The sequence below is a fragment of the Acipenser ruthenus genome, chromosome 2, assembly GCF_902713425.1.
Source record: "Acipenser ruthenus chromosome 2, fAciRut3.2 maternal haplotype, whole genome shotgun sequence".
In the NCBI taxonomy this organism is placed as follows: Eukaryota; Metazoa; Chordata; class Actinopteri; order Acipenseriformes; family Acipenseridae; genus Acipenser; species Acipenser ruthenus.
The window spans coordinates 54,807,946-54,830,257 of NC_081190.1; the positions used below are offsets into that span (position 1 = coordinate 54,807,946).

Here is a 22,312-nt window from a genome sequence, read left to right on the forward strand (position 1 = left end):
AAATTGTGCATTCTTCGTTTTTTGTGGAGGGGTACCAACAAATTTGAGCACGTCTGTATATGTCTCTCGTTTAATAGGGACAGTCGCTTATTCCAGATATTTTTATATCTCCCGAGGCTTCCCGATAAAGCGGCTATGACTGTATTAGTTTATAAAAGCCTTATATATCCTGCTTGTCAGCTGGATATAGCAATGGTTTAATGGTTAGGCAAAATTTGAAAAGTTTCAATGGTTTAAAACTTGGCAAGTTTTAGCATTCAATGTCCCTAAAAACTGCACACTGGTGATTGCAGCATGTCCCATGAATTTGCAAATAAAATGGCTACATTGGGTCATTTTGTATTAGTAAGAAAATCAGCAGGCCCCAAAATTACAAAGTAGGAACTAAACTGTAGTTCACTATCCACCACCTACCAGGTAATCTACTTGGCTGCTTGCTGCAGGATGTGTCAAGAGAGGGGTTGCTGTTGTTGCCGCCGTCACTTGAGCAGCTGCTCTTATTTGCCTTGTCCTTCAGAATGTTTTTTCTCATGCCAGGACCTGTAAGGCTGCCCTTTACAGCTTGATCATCTAACGTGTACTCAGATGAATCTCTCTCTGAATACTGAGGTCCTGAAGAGCTCCTTCTTTTATTACCCTTCTTTCTTCCAGTTGCATTAATCTTCATGTTTTTAGCTGAAACAAAAAGGTAGAGGGTGTAAAGTTGCAAATTAAACCTACATTTGTGAACTAAATTTAAAGCAAATAAGGGATTAAATACTCTGTACTACAGTAAATTAGCATGCCCCTGCCTTAATTTAATTTGGTGTATACAATTTTGTAGCTTTTACCGTTCATTTTTAATAGTACGCATGCAACCATCTTGACCAGCAAGTCACAATAAAACAAACTCAGCCTGTTGCAACAGAAGTATAACAGAACACAAATGATTCCCTGCTGATATTGCACTTGATAAAGTAAAACCAAATGTAAGTCGACAATACTGCTCATAAGTGTACTTGTGCTATATACTGTAAGCACTTTAAGTTTGTTATTTTTTTCATACTGTAGGCTTGTGTTTGCTATTGTGTTTTAATGCGTTTCACCGATTGAAATCCCACTGAAATACAGTAATGCAAGTTAAATTCCAGATAAACTAAACTGCATGCAAGTTACAGTAAATGTAATGTTGTTTGGAAATAAAATTTGTATGCCAAACATAAGCTTTTAGTGATTTTGTGGTGTTAGATATTTGTAATTTTTTCTGGTTCAGCATCACAATCATTCATTTAATTGTCAGGAGAACCTGTGATGGGAAGGGGGGGCGGGGGGGTCACATAAATGAGTGCAGACTTTACCAGGTGAGGTGCTCTGTTGCTCACTGAGAGGTGGGCTAGGAGAAGGATCTCTGTTGGAACTGCAAGTAATTGACAGGCCACCCTCTACATCTTCTTGACTGTCAGATTTCACTGCCCACCATGTGCTTGGTGTTCTTCTCAGTCGCATGCTACGAAGGAGTGCAGAAGAGGGATCCCTCCTACTGCTGTCTGCTCTGGGCAAGCTGCTCTTTTTTGCCTTGTCCGTCTGGCTGTTTTTTCTCCTGTTCACATTTGTTTTCTTTATAGTTTTACCTGAACAGAAAGCAAATAAGGTTATAATATACATGTAATGCATATAAAACATGTACTGTACAGTACTCAGCTCTTACAAGGATACTTTTAAGCTACACAGATAATTGGGCATTATATAGGGCTTTTGATTTTCGGTTTTAACCGATACACAGATAAAACACCCAATACAAAAAAGGAAATCTGTGCATATCCAATAAACACCGGAAATGGTTACTTCATGTTGACTATACCCCTTTCCCAGTGCAGTAAGTTATGCACTGTCCCTCCTTCCTAACTTGTATCTAGCATTGATTAGTTCTGAATACTTTAGACCCACCCCAACTACTGAGTGGCAGCAAATTCCTACATTTCTATTGGAGACTCCGCAGACAGGGAGGATTGTACACGCTTGCAAGATTTAAACCAAGATTACAATTAGATACAGAGGTTTGATCTTGCTCATGGGATATTAGTTAGATATGGAGAATTTACACGTTCATAGGATTTAAAACATATTTACAAATTGTGGTAACCGAGACAAATTCTGAGACACACAAAAAACCCAGAAGAATATGCCCATGACGATAAGGATTTAGTTGTGGAAAACAGCAAAGTAAGCAAGGTACAAATGTACAAGTACAGTAGAGACAATTATCCAATCTTTGATCAACCGTACTGTCTAATCAACCGAACGCACCTGTAAGCATGTGATGAATTACGTGTGGTGTATTACACACACAGCTTCTGCTGCTAAAACAGCTACGAGATTTAGCTGTCAAAAAAGGACCAGCAAACTGAGGCAAATGAAAGTTACAGAATTATTCAGATCACCAAAACCTTAGATGGAGCATTGTGTTATTGAGCAGCTAAGAACATGTATTGTATTAATTTCAATTGCACATTATTACAATGCCTTAACAGGAGGTATCAAAGTATAGAAACATTTTCCTGAATTTCTGTAATGTGTCAAAGTTGTACTGAATTGTATTCTTTGATGATTTATCAAAGTTTGGTATATGGTACGTTCAATTAAAGTATTTCATCACCTTAACTGTAGGTGTTACAGTTTTACTGAACTGCATTCATTTAATGATTTGTAAAGCTTTGCAATGTTGTATGCTTAGTGTGATATAATAGGTTACTAGCTATATATCAGTACTTGTGTATGTTAACTTTATTCTATACATTATTAAAAGGGACAGTAATTGTTAATACATGTTCGATTACAAATCGAATACATGAACTAGTATCGGTCCCAATTATTTCATATAATTGACTCTCAACTGTACTGTCATGTTACTATAGATATTGTGCCAGAAAAAAACGCCCAAGAAATTTGGGAAGTAACCGAAAACAGTAATCTCATCAGTATATAAAACGCAAAAGCCCCGAACAAACACAAATTCAGGGTATCTGTATAAAACTTAAATAGCTGTAAATAAAAACACCACAAAATGAAATTAATATACACTGAAAAACAGAAGCCCAAATTATAATTACTCTTTTAATGCCTATTAAACCTGAAAATATTAGATGATATACAGGGGTTCATTAACATCACCACAGCAGGTCTAAGTGGAGCAGTATGCCCTAAATTGAAGGTCCAGAACACTATTAGGCTAAATGATACATAAATCTATGTTCATCTTTCTGCCAGTTTTTCAAAAAGTCATTGCCATTTTGCATTGGTTCATCTGGGTGTGAATACAAAAGCACCCATGTACTACTGATTTATAGATTAAAAGTTATTAGATTTTTAAATGTATTTTATTGTTTAACTATACATAAAATAGATTTGTTTGCGCCATCATGGCTTCCTGGTGGCCCCACATCTTATAGCAAAAGTCAAGTATTTCTCATGTGTGCAATCCCGGAAGACACTGCTTCATTTGTTCATTACTGCTGGGACAAATAACCGAATATTCGAACAAATATTTTTTTGACATGTATTCGGATACAAAAATCAGATGTTCGTATTCACTACAAATGACAAAGATGCCTTGCACTTAATTACCGCCTCACCAGAAGTTGTACGACAATTTCAAAAATGGCAAATGAAAAATAGCTCTGTGGATATGCGAGATTAATGAAGAAAAACAAAACCACAAGATCAACACAGCAGCTCTTGAGCCTCTATAACAGTTTTAGACAGTAAAAAATAAACAAACCACATTATGTGCGCACGCGCACACATGGTGATCTCTATGGAAGGCCATCTGGGTCAAAAACGCATTGTGCTGCTTTAGAAAGAGTCAGAATCTCATGGGACAGAAAAAAAGGCACAAATTCTGAAATGCCTCGCTTAAACAGTGTCCAACTTGCTGGAAATTTTGTATAGTGATTTTTATATATTATATATATTTTTGTGGCGAATTTCTGTTATGTGGAATGTAATAAACAAGAACCAAAACAGTGTTTTTTTCCCCCCTTCACTTTACAATGCCATTTCCACGTTTCTTTTATTTGAAGTATTTAAAGTTAAATTTCGTTTGCTTGTTCAGCTACAACCTCATATTATTACTTATGAAAATGTGTCTATGGCCACTGTTCACTGTGAAGAAACAGCATATGGCAAGGAAGGAAAAAAAAGGTTAAAAAAATGCAAAACAACGTTTAACTTGAACTATTTTACATCCTTTGTTTTGTAGTTAATTCACTGGGGTAAAGTAAGGCCTACACAACGTATTCTTTACTCCAGGGATATTTCTGCTTTAAACATGTTATATATTGTAACGTCTTGCTGTAAAATAAAGGCAAACACAAAGGGGCCATGCCCCCCCTGTCTCTGCTGCTATGCTGTCTCTGCCTGTGTTCTGAGCAATATAATGGTTTTTATTACTTTTTGAAAACTAACTAAACGAATATTTAAATTACGAGCGAATATCCGAACATGAAAATCCAGTGTTTGTCCCAGCACCATCATTTATACTTGTACAATGCATTTTTTTCTAGTATTTACCTTTTTTCCTAACAGGCTGCACATCCTCTGGAGATAGTTGAGGTACACATAAGGCCTCTTCATTTCCACATTCAAAGTCTACGCTCTTGCTTTTCACTGATTTAGGCACTTCCACCGTTTTCTTCCTTTTGGTCTCTGTTACTTCTGTTTTTTGAAACTGTACTTTGGCTTGATTGTTTCTTTTTTTATTAGGATTTGTCTCAGTTTGTTGCAGATTATTTATGACTTCAAGGCTACCTTCTTCAGCATCAGACTCATTATGTTTTTCTGAAGACTCTTTCCGTTTTTTGTTTGATAGTGGCACCTTTTTCAACACAATATCTTCCTTTTTCTTTGCAGCTGCCTCTGTATTTTGTTGCTTAGCTTCTACTTGGTATTTATTTGCCTTTGTGGCTGCTGGCTCTTCATTTATTTTCTTTTGGTCTCTCCGATTCTGTTCAAGCGATGTTGGCTGTACTGGAGGATCTTTTTTCTTTTTTGGAATTGTAATCCAAGAATGAAATGCAAAATCTTCAGGATCCTTTTCAATGAAATCATCATCCACCAAATCAGTTTGTGGAAGTTTGGGAGGAGTTAACACCAGAGGCTTTTTTCTTCTGAAATGATAAAAGGGGACAGTTAAAACAAACAAACATACTACCAGCCTCATCATAGGATCCTGTGGCTCAAAATTTAAATTTATAGTGACACTTCTTTTACGAAATTCATGCACACCTACTTAACCAGAAGCAAGATTTAACCACCAATACAGCCTTACAGAAAAGTCTGTGAAAAAAGCAATTTAAAAGCAAATAATTTTGCAGCAGAGGGTTAGTATCTACTGTACTGAGAACATTTTATGGTTCCAGTAAATAAACATCACTGGGCTTGTTTGAGTGGTATTGGCTTATCAAGTAGCAAACATCATTAAACAAACTAGCTGGTAACTTTACAAGTAAAGTTGTGGGGCTTGCTTTATTGGGAAAGTGGTCAAAGTAGCTGATTTGTGTCAAGTCACATTGTTTACTTATTGTCTCATGCTTAGAATGTGATATAATTTGAAATCTCAAAGTTCTATGACAGTTAATTCAACAGTGGGAAGTAGCCTACTGAAAGAATTTGATGCGGTTACTAAAACATCTGTACCTCTTGATTGGTAGACGTCATTCCTATTTTGATTTCATGTTTGAATAGCTGAGAAGTAGAGGAAGATTTCATTTGCTCTAAGTATTTGTCTAACTTGTTGGGAAAGTGGTCAAAACAGCAGTTATTTCTAAAAGTTCACAGAAAACGTAGTTGGTGTGGTTACTAAAACAGGTGTACCTCATGATTGGTAAAAGTTATTTCTGTTTGGATTTCATATCTGAATAACAGAGAAGTAGATGAAGCTGTCATACACTAACTTTTTGTCTAGCTTGTTGGGAAAGTGGTCAAAATTTCAGTTTATAAAAAGTGTGAGAGAATTTAGTTGATGCGGTTACTAAAACAGCTGTACCGCTTGATTGGTAAAAGTTATTTCAGTTATGATTTCAGATGTAAGTCAAAGACTTAAACTGGGGACTCTTGCTTTGCAAGCCCCACTAATTAGACCTAGCCAGCATTCCAGAGGACTGGTATACATCACATTTAACACTTGAGCAGCTCTGCGGATTATACTTAAGCAAGATCAACAATTAAACTGAAAGTCCAATTCATTTCTACAAAAGGACACTGGCAAGAACATCAAAATAAATCCAAAAATATGTTTAGCCTACCGAAACGTGAAATTTACCTTTTTTCAGACAGGCCAGTTTTCCTTAAGATCTGGAGAAATCTTGATTTTTCCTTCACTTTTTCAGATACTTTCAACAATGAAGCATCCGGATTATCAGGTTCCATATTCTCTTCCTCATTTGAATTTGGAGACATTATTACCAGCATCTGCTTTTTAGCTGTTGTAGGTGTATCTGATGTTTCCTTATTCTGCCTCTTACTTTGAGAAGAAAAACTTTCCAAAGGGGGAGCTTCTGTATCATTGAAAGTTAGCCTGAAATGATAGTGTGTCACACAGTATATATGAAAGACATTTTTGCTTATTTTTGAATAGGGTGCAATTACATAGGAGGAATATTTGTTAGGTTATACTCATAGCCCTGGTTCCCTGAAATAGAAACGTAACCATTACCGAAAGGGTATTTACCTCCTAAAGACCTGAAACCTGAATATAATAAAGCTGCTCAGCCGAGCCTGTTACACGGTCATGCACGCTTCAGAGGATATATAGGACTGCGTGCACAGATATCAGCGTCATTGTTCCTTTAAGCCTTCTGCAATCATGGACGCGGCGACTTTGAAGGTCACGGTTACATTTCTAATTTCACGTAACCAGGGTTATGATAATAACCCATCGTTCCCTTTGAAGTATAAAATGTAACCATTACTGAATGGGCCATCGCATGGGCAAGATTGCTGCACGACCAGAATTCTACAAGGCTTAGTCAAGGCTGCCTTGTGCGTTACCATTCAGAACCCCCATAGCAGACAAAAAATGGTTCGGCCTGCCTACAACCTTTTGTCCTGCCAACACAATACGCTAGGGCCCGCACTGGACAGAGTGTATGGAGCTCTCTGTCAAACTGGAAAAAAGAGGTGGATGGAAATTCTCCAATTCCACAGACTGGTTGACATGTAATGCTGAGATAGTTTTCGGCAAAAAAACAGGACTGGTACGGAACATAACCTTTGTCCTGGCTTCTGCAAAAATTAAGCAGGCTTTCACAATTGAGAATCCATACATCTTACACACCAGCTTTACAGAAGCGATTGTAAGAATGCAGGCCGCTTTGAGCGATGTCAGCTCAGCTGAATGCAAGAGCTCAAATGGAGGCTCCATGACTGTATCAAGCATCATATTAAGCCTCCAGCGAGGAATAATATCATTTATAGGCGGCCAAAGCTGCCAAACTGCTTTCAAAATCTGCCCCGCGAGGAATTGAGCTCCTGGGGAGACTGAATCAATTTTGAGATGGCAAGCTGAAATAGCTGCCAGATAGACCTTTAACCCTTTGCGGTCCATTGTCGGACTGGGTCCGACATTGCAATTATTCCTCACAGGTCCTTTGTCGGACTGGGTCCGACATCATTATAGCAACGCAATAAACGGGTGTTTAGTCGTTTTTTCTCCGGAAAAAGCCGAGAAAACCATTCAATTGCCGAGTGGGAGCGACAGGAGCCGAGACAAGTCGGGGGGGAAAAAAAAAAGGTGTATTTCATGAATAGTCATACATGGTATCAGGTATCAGATAATGGGGCGTTCATAGTAAACAAGCTGGCTGAGTGCGTCAGCGCACTGAGACTATCATGGACATTTGCAGAGCTTTTTTCAGATGTTATAGTAATAAAATAATGACTTGGATCGCATTATTGAGGAGTTTGGTGATAAAACGAGTGATCCGGAGATGATCGATCGGTATGTACGACTATTATTATTATTATTATTTATTTCTTACATAGCTGAACGCTATAGCAAACGAAAGGGTGGGGCGGGGCTGGAGATGCCTAGTGTGTGCTTTGTTGATATGCAGGGCCATTTAAACCCGTTTGACTGTGAAAAAAAATACTTTTAAACAGCGCGTATAAAATTAACTGCGTGTGTGAAAATTAATTAGACCTGGCGTGCCTGACGCGCGATTAATAAATGGACCGCAAAGGGTTAATGTAGAGAGGAATTTCCCCTTGTCAAACAGGTCCTGCAAAAATTGCAGTATAACTGCCATGGGACAGGTCGTGGGGTCAAAACCCCGAGGCAGGCACCACGTCTGAAAGGATGCCCCACTTGCAACCATACTGGGAACGTGTGGACTCTGCTCTGGCATTTTGCAGGGTGTCAATGACCATACTGGACAGACCCAGAGAGCTTAAATGCAGCCGCTCAGGGACCAGACCCTGAGCTACAGACTCAATGGATCAGGATGCCATAAGGTCCCACGCTCTTGACTGGGCAGGCTCCACGGCTGGCCGCTCAGGAGCTGCATCAGGGCTGAAGACCAGTCTCCTGGGCCAGTAAGGGGCTACTAATAGCACCCTGGCCCGGTCCTGCCTGATTTTCTCCAGACAAAGCAGGAGCATGGCAAGCGGTGGGAACGCATGTGGTGTCCCAAGGCTTCTATCGCCAGCGGGTCCCCACTTCCTTTTATGGAGAACCAGAGGGGACAGTGATTCCTGGGAGGCAAAGAGACCTATCTCTGCTCTCCCACACCTCTCCCAAATGAGACTCACCACCTTGGGATGAAGCCTCCACTGAGGCGCTGGGAGCTCCCCTTGAGAGGAGGTCCGCCGCCCAGTTTATCACCCCGGGCAGGTGTACTGCCCGCAGTGAGAGGAAGTTCTCATGCACTCAAAGCAAATGCTTACGGGTCACACAATGGAGACTGGGAGACCTGAGGCCATCCTGGTGGTTTATGTACGCCACCACTGTTGTGTTGTCCATACAGACAAGCACATGTCTCCCTCGAACCTCCTGCAAAAAATTCTGCACGGCCAGCAAAACTGCCTGCAGTTCCAAAACATTTATGCAGAGACCCTGCCAAGGGGGGTTCCACAAACCTTGCACACCTCGGCCATTCCACACTGCGCCCCAGCCCAGGATGGACACGTCCGCGGTGACGACCTCCCTTCTGGTGACACTGCAAAGCACTCCGCCGAAGCGTAGATGAGCAGGCTGTTTCCACCAAGAAGGTGCCTTTAGACTATGGCAAGACACTGTCAGTAGACAGTCGCAGTTCAACGTGGGCTGAAAACCCTGCTGTTGAACCAGGCCTGCAGAGTGCTCATGCGCAGGAGACCCAAAGGTAGTTGAGTACTCTGATGGCTATGAGTCTCAAAGGGGCCAGGATAGCTTCCAATGCACTTCAAAAAGGCACAGGGAGCTAGAGAGAGACCAAATGGCAAGACACGGAACTCATACGCTGTTCCCCAAAAGGTGAACCGCAGGTACTTCCTGTGTGCTGGACCGGGTCTGTGACTTTAGCACCAGGTCAGTACGGTACCGTTGCGGTAACCTCGGTCCCCTGTTCAGTATGGTACAGGGTTGAGAACGGAGCAGGTTGCGACCTCAGTACCAGTCCGAGTCCACCATTTCGCAGTTACTGCGGGTAGCACTGTACAGGGATGCCAACCTGCGCCAGGTACTGGCAAAACCACTCGGTCAGTACTCGCATGAGACTGAGGGAAGCCTGTTTCTTAGAATGAACCAACAGCCCTTGTAAAGCTGTCACCAAAACCCTGTGGTAGACTGCAAGCAATCACAACCAAAGCAGCCTTTTGATCCTACACAGCGCTGCTGAACTATCACTACACGTGTCACCGTATAAGCTGCAGACAGGCCTGCACTTACTCTCTGTGAAAACAGAATACTTCTCAACAAAATACAGTAATAATAAATCTTTTCATAACTTTGGCCAAAGCCAAAACAAGAATAAAATAACTCCAGCTGGAGCTATTGCAGCCTGGGGGGAGAGCAGTCAGTTGACTTGCGTTCCTTGATCCCTGGGAAAGAGCGACTCAAGTCGCTGGCTTCACACGGCGCACAAAGCCACAGTGGGATGTAACAGCTTGTAGTGTACAAATACGCATAATTAATAAAGCTAACACAGCGATTATTTTTAATAGCCCATGTAATTTGTGTAAAAACACAATAAAAAAACTGGCAAATATATAGCAGAAAAAGTAACACATACTTATCTGAATAGGCTCTCCTGTCAGGTCAGTTCTTGAAAGGAAAAATGTTGTGGAGATCTGTGTGCGCAGTCCTTGGGGGCGGGCAGAACCACGTCACAGGCTCGGCTGAGCATCTTATTCAGGTTTTGTGTCTTTAGGAGGTAAATACCCATTCGGTAATGGTTACATTTTGTACTTGAAAGGGAACCAGATATTTAGTGAACAAGGGTTTGGTTGTTGTACTAGTAACTTCATTCTCTCATTTGTTAACTCAATCCTACCTTTTCAGCACAACTGCAGGCAATACAAATGTTTTTTCTTTACTTTCTGTTTGATTCTTCACCAGGAGAGGGGACCCTTTTATGCTGTTCTCATTTTTGTCATCTTTCAAGACTGAAGTAATTGCAGAATCAGCAGGGGAAGCACAAACCACCTCTACAACTGGTTTAGGATTCTGTGTCTGCTCCTGGTGACTGCAACAGCTTCCATCTGGCAGGGGACATAAGGTGTTATTTGTTAACCAGTTATTTCGATATTAAGCATGTATAAGTGTGTTTTAAAAAAGTTCCTCCAGGATTATGTGATCACATACTTTTTTTTTTTACAATAACATAATTAATACCTTGCATAATATATTGTCCTACGCTTCATTTTGAAAATAGTGTTGATTCATAATCTTATAAACCCCCTGTCCTCCCTTCCCAAGCCTTTTTTTTAAATTTAGTCGTTGCCAATTATTTTTTATATTTTCTCCCAATTTGGAATGGCCAATTATTTTTACGCTCAGCTCACCGCTACCATCCCTGTCGTCCGAAGTGTGTGCTGTCAGCCGACCGCTTTTTTTCACACTGCGGACTCACTGCAGCCACCCAAGAGCTACAGCGTCGGAGGACAACGAAGCTCTTGGGGAGCTTACAGGCAAGCCCGCAGGCGCCCGGCCAGACTACAGGGGTCGCTGGTGCGTGGTGAGCCAAGGACACCCTGACCGACCTAATCGTCCCTCCCCCCGGGCGGCACTCGGCCAATTGAGCGCCGCCCCCTGGAAGCTCCCATCCTCGGTCGGCAAAGGAATAGCCTGGACTCGAACTCGCAACATCCAGACTATAGGGCACATCCTGCACTCCACACGGAGCGCCTTTACTGGATGCGCCACTCTGGAGCCCCTTGAAGACACCGCTTTTTGTAAATAATCTGATAGTGATGACGAGAATGATGACTACAGTTCAGTCTGTCATACAGTTGTGACATGTTTAAAATGAGTCACTAAACAGCATTTTTGACTGAAACTTGATGGAATTTTTGGCATATGTTGTTTTTCCAAAAATAAGGATTCTAGACTTGTTTTCTTTTAAATGCTTTTTACTGTATGTATAAAAAGTGGTTACTACAATAAAAGTTTGACTTAATATTGCATACATTGTTGCATAATGTCATTGATGCATACATGATGTATAAAATATCGCTTAAATTTTACTTTCTTTTGCATAATCATGGAGGGACTGATAAATTATCTGAATATATTAAAATAAAAATCATTCCGCAAAGAGAAACACAGTTGAGACTTAGGGTCAAAGTTTATGCTTATTAGTTTATGAAGGTTCTGAATGAAGCAGTCAGGTCAGGTTCAGATTTGTTCGGGTCGGGTTTTAAATTAGGCCCGAGCAGACCTCCACTATGAAGTACTATAGTACAATGAATTTACAAATTGAAAACATATATCTATTTAATGATGCATTTAGCATTTATTTATTTACCAAGGAAAAGAGATCAGCATGGCAGTAATTTAGCGTACGTGGAAATTAAAATTGGTCTTTAATTATAGTAAATAGCTACAATGTGTTTTCACATAATTAAACGAATACACAACTCAAGATATAATATCCTGTGGAACATTTGGAATTCAGACTGGTATACTTAGTGGCATTCATAACCAACACAAAGTATTCATCTAAATCAGCGGTTCTCAAACTGTGGATCACGACCCCAAAGTGGGTCGCAAATACTTGCGCAACTTTAAAAGTGAGATTACTGTGTAATAAACAAGTTGATTCCAGCACCTGTTTTCATTTTGCATTGGTTCATGTGGGTGTGGATACAAAGCGTAAATTGCCTAATTTGTAAGTGAACTGCTGCAATACAAAAGGAATACAACGAACAGCACCTATGCACTACTGATTTATAGATATAAATATTAATTATGTACTAAAAGTTATTTTTGATGTTTTGTTTTACTGTTTAACGATACATAAAATAGATTTGTGTATGCCATCTTGGCTTCCTGGTGGCCTTACAGCATCCTACAAGAAAAGTCATGGCAAGTATTTCTAATGTGTGCAAAATCATTTATACATGTACAATGTATTTTTTCTAGTATTTACCTTGTTTTCTAACAGGCTGCACATCCTCTGGAGATAGTTGAGGTACGCATAAGGCCTCTTCATTTCCACATTCACTGTCTACACTCTTGCTTTTCATTGATTTAGGCATTTCCACCGTGTTCTTCCTTTTGGTCTCTATTACCTTTGTTTTTTTATACTGGACTCGGGCTTGATTGCTCTTTTTTTTATTGACATTTGTCTCAGTTTGTTGCAGATTATTTATGACTTTAAGGCTACCTTCAGCATCAGAATCACTATGTTTTTCTGAAGACTCTTTCTGGGTTATTTTTGATAGTGGCACCTTTTTCATCACACTATCTTCCTTTTTCTTTGCAGCTGCCTCCGTATTTTGTTGCTTAGCTTCTACTTGGTTTTTATTTGCCTTTGTGGCTGCTGGCTCTTCATTTATTTTCTTTTGGTCTCTCCGATTCTGTTCAGGCGGTGTTGGCTGTACTGGAGGATCTTTTTTCTTTTTTGGAATTGTAATCCAAGAATGAAATGCAAAATCTTCAGGATCCTTTTCAATGAAATCATCATCCCCCAAATCAGTTTGCGGAAGTCTGGGGGGAGTTGGCACCAGATGCTTTTTTCTTCTGAAATCATAAAAGGGGACAGTTAAAATATACTACCACCCTCATCCTAGGATCATGTGGCTCAATTCAAATTTAAAGTGACACTTCTTTTACGAAATCCATGCACACCTACTTAACCAGAAGCAAGGATTAACCACCAATACAAACGTTCAAAATAAGTAAGTTTAGCCTAGAGAAACATGGAACTTACCCTTTTTCAGAGAGGCCGTTTTTCCTTATGATCTGGAGAAATATTGATTTCTCCTTCACTTTTTCAGATACTTTCAACAATGAAGCATCTGGATTATCAGGTTCCATATTCTCTTCCGCATTTGAAGTTGGAGATATTACCAGCATCTGCTTTTTAGCTGGTGTAGGTGTATCTGATGTTTCCTTATTCTGCCTCTTACTTGGAGAAGAAACACTTTCCAAAGGGGGAGCTTCTGTATCATTGAAAGTTAGTCTGAAATGATAGCGTGTCACAAACAGAGTTTGTAGCTAATGGGGAATGGGTGGGTGATATTTTTGTCATTTATTTTCTCGTAAACTGCCAAAGCGGATATCCCACTGAATGACATATCAGTGCCTGTTGCTCAAACTTTTTTGTGCTAACATTTCTGCACTGGTAGTAAATTGATAACATTTTGTTTACCTAACTTTTGTTTATTTTTTTTAAGGGTGGACAATTATATATATATATATATATATATATATATATATATATATATATATATATATATATATATATATATATATATATATATATATACACACACACACACACACACACACACACACACAGTGCCTTGCAAAAGTATTGCAAGATATTTCAGTTTATTTTTCTTAAAAATATTTCCCAACATAAAACCAATGTCACCTTACAATACTTGATTTTGAGTTTCAGTGTTTTAAAATAAAATATCAAACAGAACGAAATTTCAATGTACCATTTGTAATTCAGTAATATGAGAGAATTGGTCAGGGGTCTGAATACTTTTGCAAGGCACTGTATATATATATATATATATATATATATATATATATATATATATATATATATATATATATATATAGATGTTTAGTGAGCAAGGGTTTGGTTGTTGTACTAGTGACTTCAGTCGCTGATTTGTCAACTCAGTCTTACCTTTTCAGCACAGCTGCAGGCAATACAGATGTTTTCTTTGGACTTTCTGTTTGATTATTTAACAGGAGAGGGGACCCTTCCAGACTGTTCTCATTTTTGTCATCTTTCAAGACTGAAGTAATTACAGAATCAGCAGGGGAAGCACAAACCACCTCTACAACTGGTTTAGGCTGCTGTGTCTGCTCCTGGTGACTGCAACAGCTTCCATCTGGCAGGGGACACAATATGATATTTGTTAGCCACTACTTTAGATATCAAGCACGTATAAATATGTATTAAATATATTAAAACAAAATAATTCCACAAAGAGAAACACAGTTGAGGCTTGGGGTCAAAGTCTCTGCTCATTAGTTTGAGGGTTCTGACAAGCAGTCTTCCGCTGAAAACTACTATGGCATTTTCTTCAGTGATAAACAAAGGCAACTGTTTTTTAACTTAAAATGATTACGGGTATCACAAGACATATGTCAGAGATAAATCTAGCAATTTCTAAAGAAAATGTATGACACAAAAACGTTGTCATTATCATAACCATGGTTCTCTGAAATAGAAATGTAACTATTACCTAATGGGTGTTTCTCCTAAAGACCAAAAACCTGAATACTCTATACCAAAGCTACTCAGCCGAGCCTGTGAGGCAGTCTTGCCTGCCCTCGAGGGTATAAAGGGCTGCTCGCACATACAGTACTGTGCAAAAGTTTTAGGCAGGTGTGAAAAAATGCTGTAAAGTAAGAATGCTTTCAAAAATAGACATGTTAATAGATTATATTTATCAATTAACAAAATGCATAGTGAGTGAACAGAAGAAAAATCTACATCAAATCCATGTTTGGTGTGACAACCCTTTGCCTTCAAAACAGCACCAATTCTTCTAGGTACACTTGCACACAGTTTTTGAAGGAACTCGGCAGGTAGGTTGGCCCAAACATCTTGGAGAACTAACCACAGTTCTTCTGTGGATTTAGGCAGCCTCAGTTGCTTCTCTCTCTTCATGTAATCCCAGACAGACTCGATGATGTTGAGATCAGGGCTCTGTGGGGGCCATACCATCACTTCCAGGACTCCTTGTTCTTCTTTACGCTGAAGATAGTTCTTAATGACTTTCGCTGTATGTTTGGGGTCGTTGTCATGCTGCAGAATAAATTTGGGGCCAATCAGATGCCTCCCTGATGGTATTGCATGATGGATAAGTATCTGCCTGTACTTCTCAGCATTGAGGAGACCATTAATTCTGACCAAATCCCCAACTCCATTTGCAGAAAAGCAGCTCCAAACTTGCAAGGAACCTCCACCATGCTTCACTGTTGCCTGCAGACACTCATTCGTGTACCGCTCTCCAGCCCTTCGGGGAACAAACTGCCTTCTGCTACAGCCAAATATTTCAAATTTTGACTCATCAGTCCAGAGCACCTGCTGCCATTTTTCTGCACCCCAGTTCCTGTGTTTTCGTGCATAGTTGAGTCGCTTGGCCTTGTTTCCACGTCGGAGGTATGGCTTTTTGGCCGCAAGTCTTCAATGAAGGCCACTTCTGACCAGACTTCTCCGGACAGTAGATGGGTGTACCAGGGTCCCACTATTTTCTGCTAATTCTGAGCTGATGGCACTGCTGGACATCTTCCGATTGCGAAGGGAACTAAGCATGATGTGTCTTTCATCTGCTGCAATAAGTTTCCTTGGCCGACCACTGCGTCTACGGTCCTCAACGTTGCCCGTTTCTTTGTGCTTCTTCAAAAGAGCTTGGACAGCACATCTGGAAACCCCTGTCTGCCTTGAAATTTCTGCCTGGGAGAGACCTTGCTGATGCAGTATAACTACCTTGTGTCTTGTTGCTGTGCTCAGTCTTGCCATGGTGTATGACTTTTGACAGTAAACTGTCTTCAGCAACCTCACCTTGTTAGCTGAGTTTGGCTGTTCTTCACCCAGTTTTATTCCTCCTACACAGCTGTTTCTGTTTCAGTTAATGATTGTGTTTCAACCTACCTATTGAATTGATGATCATTAGCACCTGTTTGGTATAATTGTTTAATCATACACCTGACTATATGCCTACAAAATCCCTGACTTTGTGCAAGTGTACCTAGAAGAATTGATGCTGTTTTGAAGGCAAAGGGTGGTCACACCAAATATGGATTTGATTTAGATTTTTCTTCTGTTCACTCACTTTGCATTTAGTTAATTGATAAATATAATCTATTAACATGTCTATTTTTGAAAGCATTCTTACTTTACAGCATTTTTTTACACCTGCCTAAAACTTTTGCACAGTACTGTATCTCAGCATCATTTTTACTTCAAGCCTGCTGCAATCATGGATTATTATTATTTATTATTATTTATTTCTTAGCAGACGCCAGGGCCAGGGCGACTTACAATTGTTACAAGATATCACATTATTTTTTACATACAATTACCCATTTATACAGTTGGGTTTTTACTGGAGCAATCTAGGTAAAGTACCTTGCTCAAGGGTACAGCAGCAGTGTCCCCTACCAGGGATTGAACCCACGACCCTCCGGTCAAGAGTCCAGAGCCCTAACCACTACTCCACACTGCTGCCCTAATGGATGGATGCAGTGACCTTGAAGGTTAATGGTTACATTTCTATTTCAGGGAACCAGGTTTATGATAATAACCTAACATTCCTTTTCAAGTACGAAATGTAACCATTACCTAATGGGTGAGTGTACCAAAGCTGTCGCAAGGCAATATTGCAGAACAACTGGAATGCTACAAGGCAAAGCCGAGAGGCTGCCTTGTGAGTTACCATTAGTAACCCCAGTAACAAGTAGTTAGGGAGATAAAACTGACGGAGAAACTCACCTCTATGCCTGTGTTGTAAGGGTCGACTCAGAAGCCGCCCTCAACACACTAGTTACAAAACCTGGGTTTTGAGGATCCACGACATTAAGTCTGTAGAATCTAGTAAAGGTATGGGGAGGAGCCAACACCGCTGCATTGTAAATGTCCTTGACAGATGCACCCTGGAACAAAGCCCACAAAATTGCCATGCTCCTGGTGGAACGGATAGTGAACTTTTATGGGGGGTGCAAGTTGGCTTGCTCATAGGCAGTCCTGACTGTCTGTTACCCATTTGGACAGCCTCTACTTAGACAGGGCTTAACCATGGGAATTGGCCCCATAACAGACAAATACTGGACCGCCTCCAAGATTTCGTCCTGTCAACACAATAAGCTAGGGCCCGCACTTGACAGAGCATATGGAGCTGGCGCTGTCAGACTGGAAAGGAGGTGGATGGAAAGCTTCCAATTCCACAGATTGGTTGACATGAAATGCAGCTAGTCTTCGGCAAGAAAAGCAGGAAAATAACTCGGCAGTGTATAAAATGAAGCTGTCCAATCCAGGTATTGCAGATCACCATGGCTGAAAACCAGCGGAGACATAGGATTATAGAGATCTGTGCCAGACACCTTCCATGTATGCTCCCAAGGCTGTCTGGATTGGGAGCAGTGGACGTTTTCAAGTGAAATGTGTGTTTCCATGTGAAAATGGCCGTGGATTTCCCATGTTTTACATCGTGCTCACGGGTAAATAAGATTTACCCTATCCCTCTCTGTGGCTGTTTTTTTCGGCCACAAACCTGATTCTCCCAAGTTTTTCTCCCAAACGTGCATGTGCATTACTACTTCACGTGTCAATAACAACACATGTAAACTCAGCCAATGAGTCACTCGCTCTACCTGCCTGTGTCTGAACTGGTTACCTAGCAACCAATTAAGGTATTTTTTTTCCCATCCGGTCTTGTATGTCAGCCAATTACTGGAATTCTCACAAGTCGACACAAAGGTTGAAGTGAGTTCAAAAAGTTATTGTAATAGAAAACTAATATATCACCCATAAATATTTTGAAATACACATTTCTGTAGAAAATTGGTGGAAACAGGAGTAATAAAAAGGGGAGTCGGGATGCACTGTACGCAAAAGAAGTGCCGATAGCAAGGCTCTGTGCAACATTAAAAAGCCAAGAACCCATTCGATTTTACTTGGGCTGGTTGTGCTGGCAAAGAAGCGCTAACACCACTGAAAATGTTGCAGCACTTGCAGACAAAGCACAGTTCTCTTCAAGGAGAGAAAATGCAGCCAGTCATCCTGATTCGATTCCCTTGTCTAATGACACTGTTGCCAGGCGTATTCATAGTATGGCTATCGATGTGTACGAGCATATGCTCTTCAAGGTAAAGCAAAACATAGTAGTTTGGGAAACCTTTTCTTTAATGGTTGACTTTTTAGATGACAGTGCCTTGCCAAAGAATGACTTCCAGCCCATCATCACCAGCCACCTGGACAGCATTCAGTTGCAGTCATTTCTTCAATAAAGGGATTTCTAATCCACCCCTTTACTTTCTGATCCTTGTCAAGGAAGTACTCTCAAAACTTCAAGTGCTAACTTTGCCACTTGCAGTGCAAAAAGCATGGACCTGACTAAATATAAATGTTGTTGATACTGTCTTGAAATGCATGTTTTATTTATCAATACTAACTATTCTGCAATAACACTGGGTAGTGGGGTCCGGTAGTATTTTGTGTTGTTGATGGGGTTTGCAGTACAATGAATCACTGATCCAAGTGCTATGATGAATAAGAGCTTGTATTTGTTATTTATTTTATGAATTTTTTTAAACTTACCTTCTCCAAAGAGCACCTTTGGTAGTACAGTCTTTCTCATACTTTCATTTCCTGAAGCAGGTTTCTAAAAGAATCAAATCCAACAGTGAATGATTTTTGGAGCAAATGCAAACCAAAACCAACCATTTGTTGACTTAGGTAGGGTGTGGATAACCAAAGTGATAAATAACACTAACACTGGTATCTTTAGTGGTCAAATGATGAATGAAAAAAAAAAAAAAAAGCAGCTTCAATTTGGATTACTGATTTTGAAACACTTCACTGTATGCCTTTGTAAGCAAGTTGAATACCACATCACATATATAAATAAAAAAGTTAAAGCAATCAACCTAAAAAAGCAAATTGTAAATTATATTTCAGTTGCTGGATTGGTAGAAAAGGCTATTTGCTGTCTCAAAGATGACGTTAACAGAACAGCTGCTCAGGATTTAAAACAGCAAGCAAACACAACAAACAAGTCTGCACCATAAAACATGAAACACACGATAAACTATGTAAATCCAAAAATCAAGCAGCATACCATGTTTATATTGATTTAAATATGTAAGAAAAAGTGCCTGATAAAAGGTCCGAAAAAATACATGTATTTTTATATTCCACATTTACTGATCATTGTAATGAGGCTGTCAATAATGCCTCCTTTATGCAAGTTTTTGAAGTTAAGCTTCATGTCAGCAATGTTTTTTTCTTGTGTGAAGTAGTGGTTAGGGCTCTGAACTCTTGATTGGAGAGTTGTGGGTTCAATCCCCGGTGGGGGACACTGCTGTTGTACCCTTGAGCAAGGTACTTTACCTAGATTGCTCCAGTAAAAACCCAACTGTATAAATGGGTAATTGTATGTAAAAATAATGTGACATCTGTATAATGTGAAATAATGTATAATGTGATATCTTGTAACAATTGTAAGTCGCCCTGGATAAGAAAGAAAGAAAGAAAGACAGAAAGAAAGACAGAAAGAAAGACAGAAAGAAAGACAGAAAGAAAGAAAAATAAATTTTCATTGTGTTACCCATTTAAAAACGTGTACTTCACTTATTCTGTTATTGGCCAAAACCTTTTGTTACTGACTGTAAATAGCCATGGTTTGTTGATATTAAGCAGCAGAAAGGCAGGCAGGAGAGCAGGATTCCGTAGGAACTTGCATAATATAAGAATACATTTTTGAACGTACTACGCATGAACACTAATGACTGGCAGACTGATGCAACAGTTGCTATGTGCATGCTGGTTTGTGAGCTAGTGACCAGAGCTACAGATGCAAATGCAGCAGCGGGGAAAAAACAAAAAGTGCAAGGAGAGTTTTGAACATTTCAAGATCAAAAATGGAGAGAAAAATATTTTGTAATCAAGATGTTCAGCAAGCCTCTGTGTCTTCTGTGAAAACAGTCCACTGGAGTAATCAAAGGCTATAATGTTAAATGCAGGTTAGCAGAATGTCCATAATCTCTGGGGCACAAACTACAAAACTTCCGGACACTAGGGTTGGTCGGGGGGAGCCTGTTTGAGCATTATTGTAGGTTGTAAAGAGGATATCTTAGACACAGCACTGTTTTAAAACAAACATTTCTTTGTTTATTGGAAAAATGTTTGTTTGTTTCATTTAATATTTTTATTAATTTAGGGAAAAGTGCATTTGTTTTTAAATTTTAGTTAGCAATAGTAATGTAATTTACCAAAAAAATGACATGTAGAATATATACACACACGGCTGAATTGGGTACTGTAGCACACGCTGGGAGCGAGTTAAGCCCCAATTATAGCAGTAAACTTGATGGCACGTGCAAGAAAGTTACTTTTGGTCTGATGAGGATTTTAAAAAGTCGTAAAACAGCTTGATGGCAAGAAACAGAGATGTGCAGAAGTGTTTAAATGGATGGCGGAAAAAATCATGAAGGGGGATTTGAGAGAACTGTGGATCAAGTTTGTCATCGATGTAAAGTTTTAAAAGCACAGTACTTACTTCAACCTTAAGAATGGCATACTGGGTAACCACCCTTTGTCTTCACCGACCTAGTGTAGCATCTGCAGTTTTTTTTTTTGTTTCACTGTGTCGTGCTTGCTGAGCAGGGCTAACGTTTATAAGACTATAAAGACGAGTAACTACTGTAACAGCAATTTTTTTTTTTTTTTTTAATTTCTTAGTTTTATTTATATACATTATTTTAGGACAGACATTATTTAGCTTTAGTCATTATTATTATTATTATTATTATTATTATTAAGCTATGTATTTTGTTATTAGTTTACTTTTACTTTGTGTGTAAAGTACAGAGACATTATTTAGCTTTAGTCATTATTATTAGTTTACTTTGACTTTCTTTGTGTAAAAGTCATTGTTTAGCATTAGCCAATATTATTTAGCTACGTATTTTATAATTAGTTTAACGTATTTTTTATTATTATTTATTTACTTTCTTTGTGCGTGTAAAAATTGATAGACAATCATTATTATTACTTGGTATTTATTTGAACATTTTTTGTGTGTATGGCAGGTTATGGATGGAGACAAGAAACAGTTCCAGCATCTGATTCAGTCACTGAAGAGGAGGAGGGCCCTGACTGAGGAGGAGATCAGGATCCTCCTTGTGGAGGACCACGATGGCATGGCGCCTTGGAGGAGGACCTCCTTGATGAACAGCTGCTGCTGCTGCAGGAGGAGGAGGAGGAAGAGGATGATCTGGAGGAGCCCCAGCCCAGCACTGCAGGTTAAGTATACGACACGACAGTACACATCGGTATCCTGTTCTGCAAGTGTTTTTCTTTCCCCTATTTCCCTTTACAGCTGTTCCTGTTCCCTCCTACTTTTTGCATATACCTGACCTCTGGACACACTTCTTACTAATTTTTTTGTGGTTAGCTTCTCTTTTACAGCTCCTGCACCTGCATATCCTTTCATGAAAAAACGTTGTCACTGCATGCCTCCTTCTGTACCTTCTATACCTTCTGTGTCCTTTGTTTCTAATCCACTGCATGCTCCTAATGCCTTACAGTTCTCTTATTGCATGTTGCCTCGCTGTTTTCTTATTGCATGTTGCCTCGCTGTTTTCTTACTGCATGTTTTCTGTTTCACCTTTCTGTAAAGACAATTTACTGTAAATAGTTTACTGATCATTATCTTGTATAAAATGTTTTACAATGTATAAAACGTTCTTTGTTGGATTATACAATATAAATGTTTTGCAATAAAAGATTTTCAGTCTGATTATTTATTCTAGTTAAAAGAAGTGCAAACAGAGGGAGGGACGCTGTTAGACTGAGCTCAATATGACCGCGCATTCAGGAATTTTCAATCACACGTGTTCACTGGCAGTGTCAATTTGATTGTGTCTGTGAGCACCATGCTAACTCAA

The 22,312-nt window shown here is 39.6% G+C and overlaps 1 protein-coding gene across 1 annotated transcript in view; it reads right to left on the reverse strand.

Annotated features, from left to right (window-relative positions):
• LOC117408849 (centromere protein C-like) overlaps positions 1 to 22,312 on the reverse strand; it is an 81,536-nt gene that overhangs the window by 33,906 nt on the left and 25,318 nt on the right. The window contains exons 5-13 of the mRNA XM_034014206.3: positions 18,963 to 19,026; positions 14,319 to 14,526; positions 13,386 to 13,637; positions 12,603 to 13,195; positions 10,506 to 10,713; positions 6,299 to 6,553; positions 4,549 to 5,144; positions 1,338 to 1,610; positions 415 to 675 (exon numbers count right to left, since the gene is read on the reverse strand). Coding sequence (XP_033870097.3) covers positions 415 to 675; positions 1,338 to 1,610; positions 4,549 to 5,144; positions 6,299 to 6,553; positions 10,506 to 10,713; positions 12,603 to 13,195; positions 13,386 to 13,637; positions 14,319 to 14,526; positions 18,963 to 19,026 — 2,710 coding nt within the window. The remainder of the gene's footprint in view (positions 1 to 414; positions 676 to 1,337; positions 1,611 to 4,548; positions 5,145 to 6,298; positions 6,554 to 10,505; positions 10,714 to 12,602; positions 13,196 to 13,385; positions 13,638 to 14,318; positions 14,527 to 18,962; positions 19,027 to 22,312) is intronic.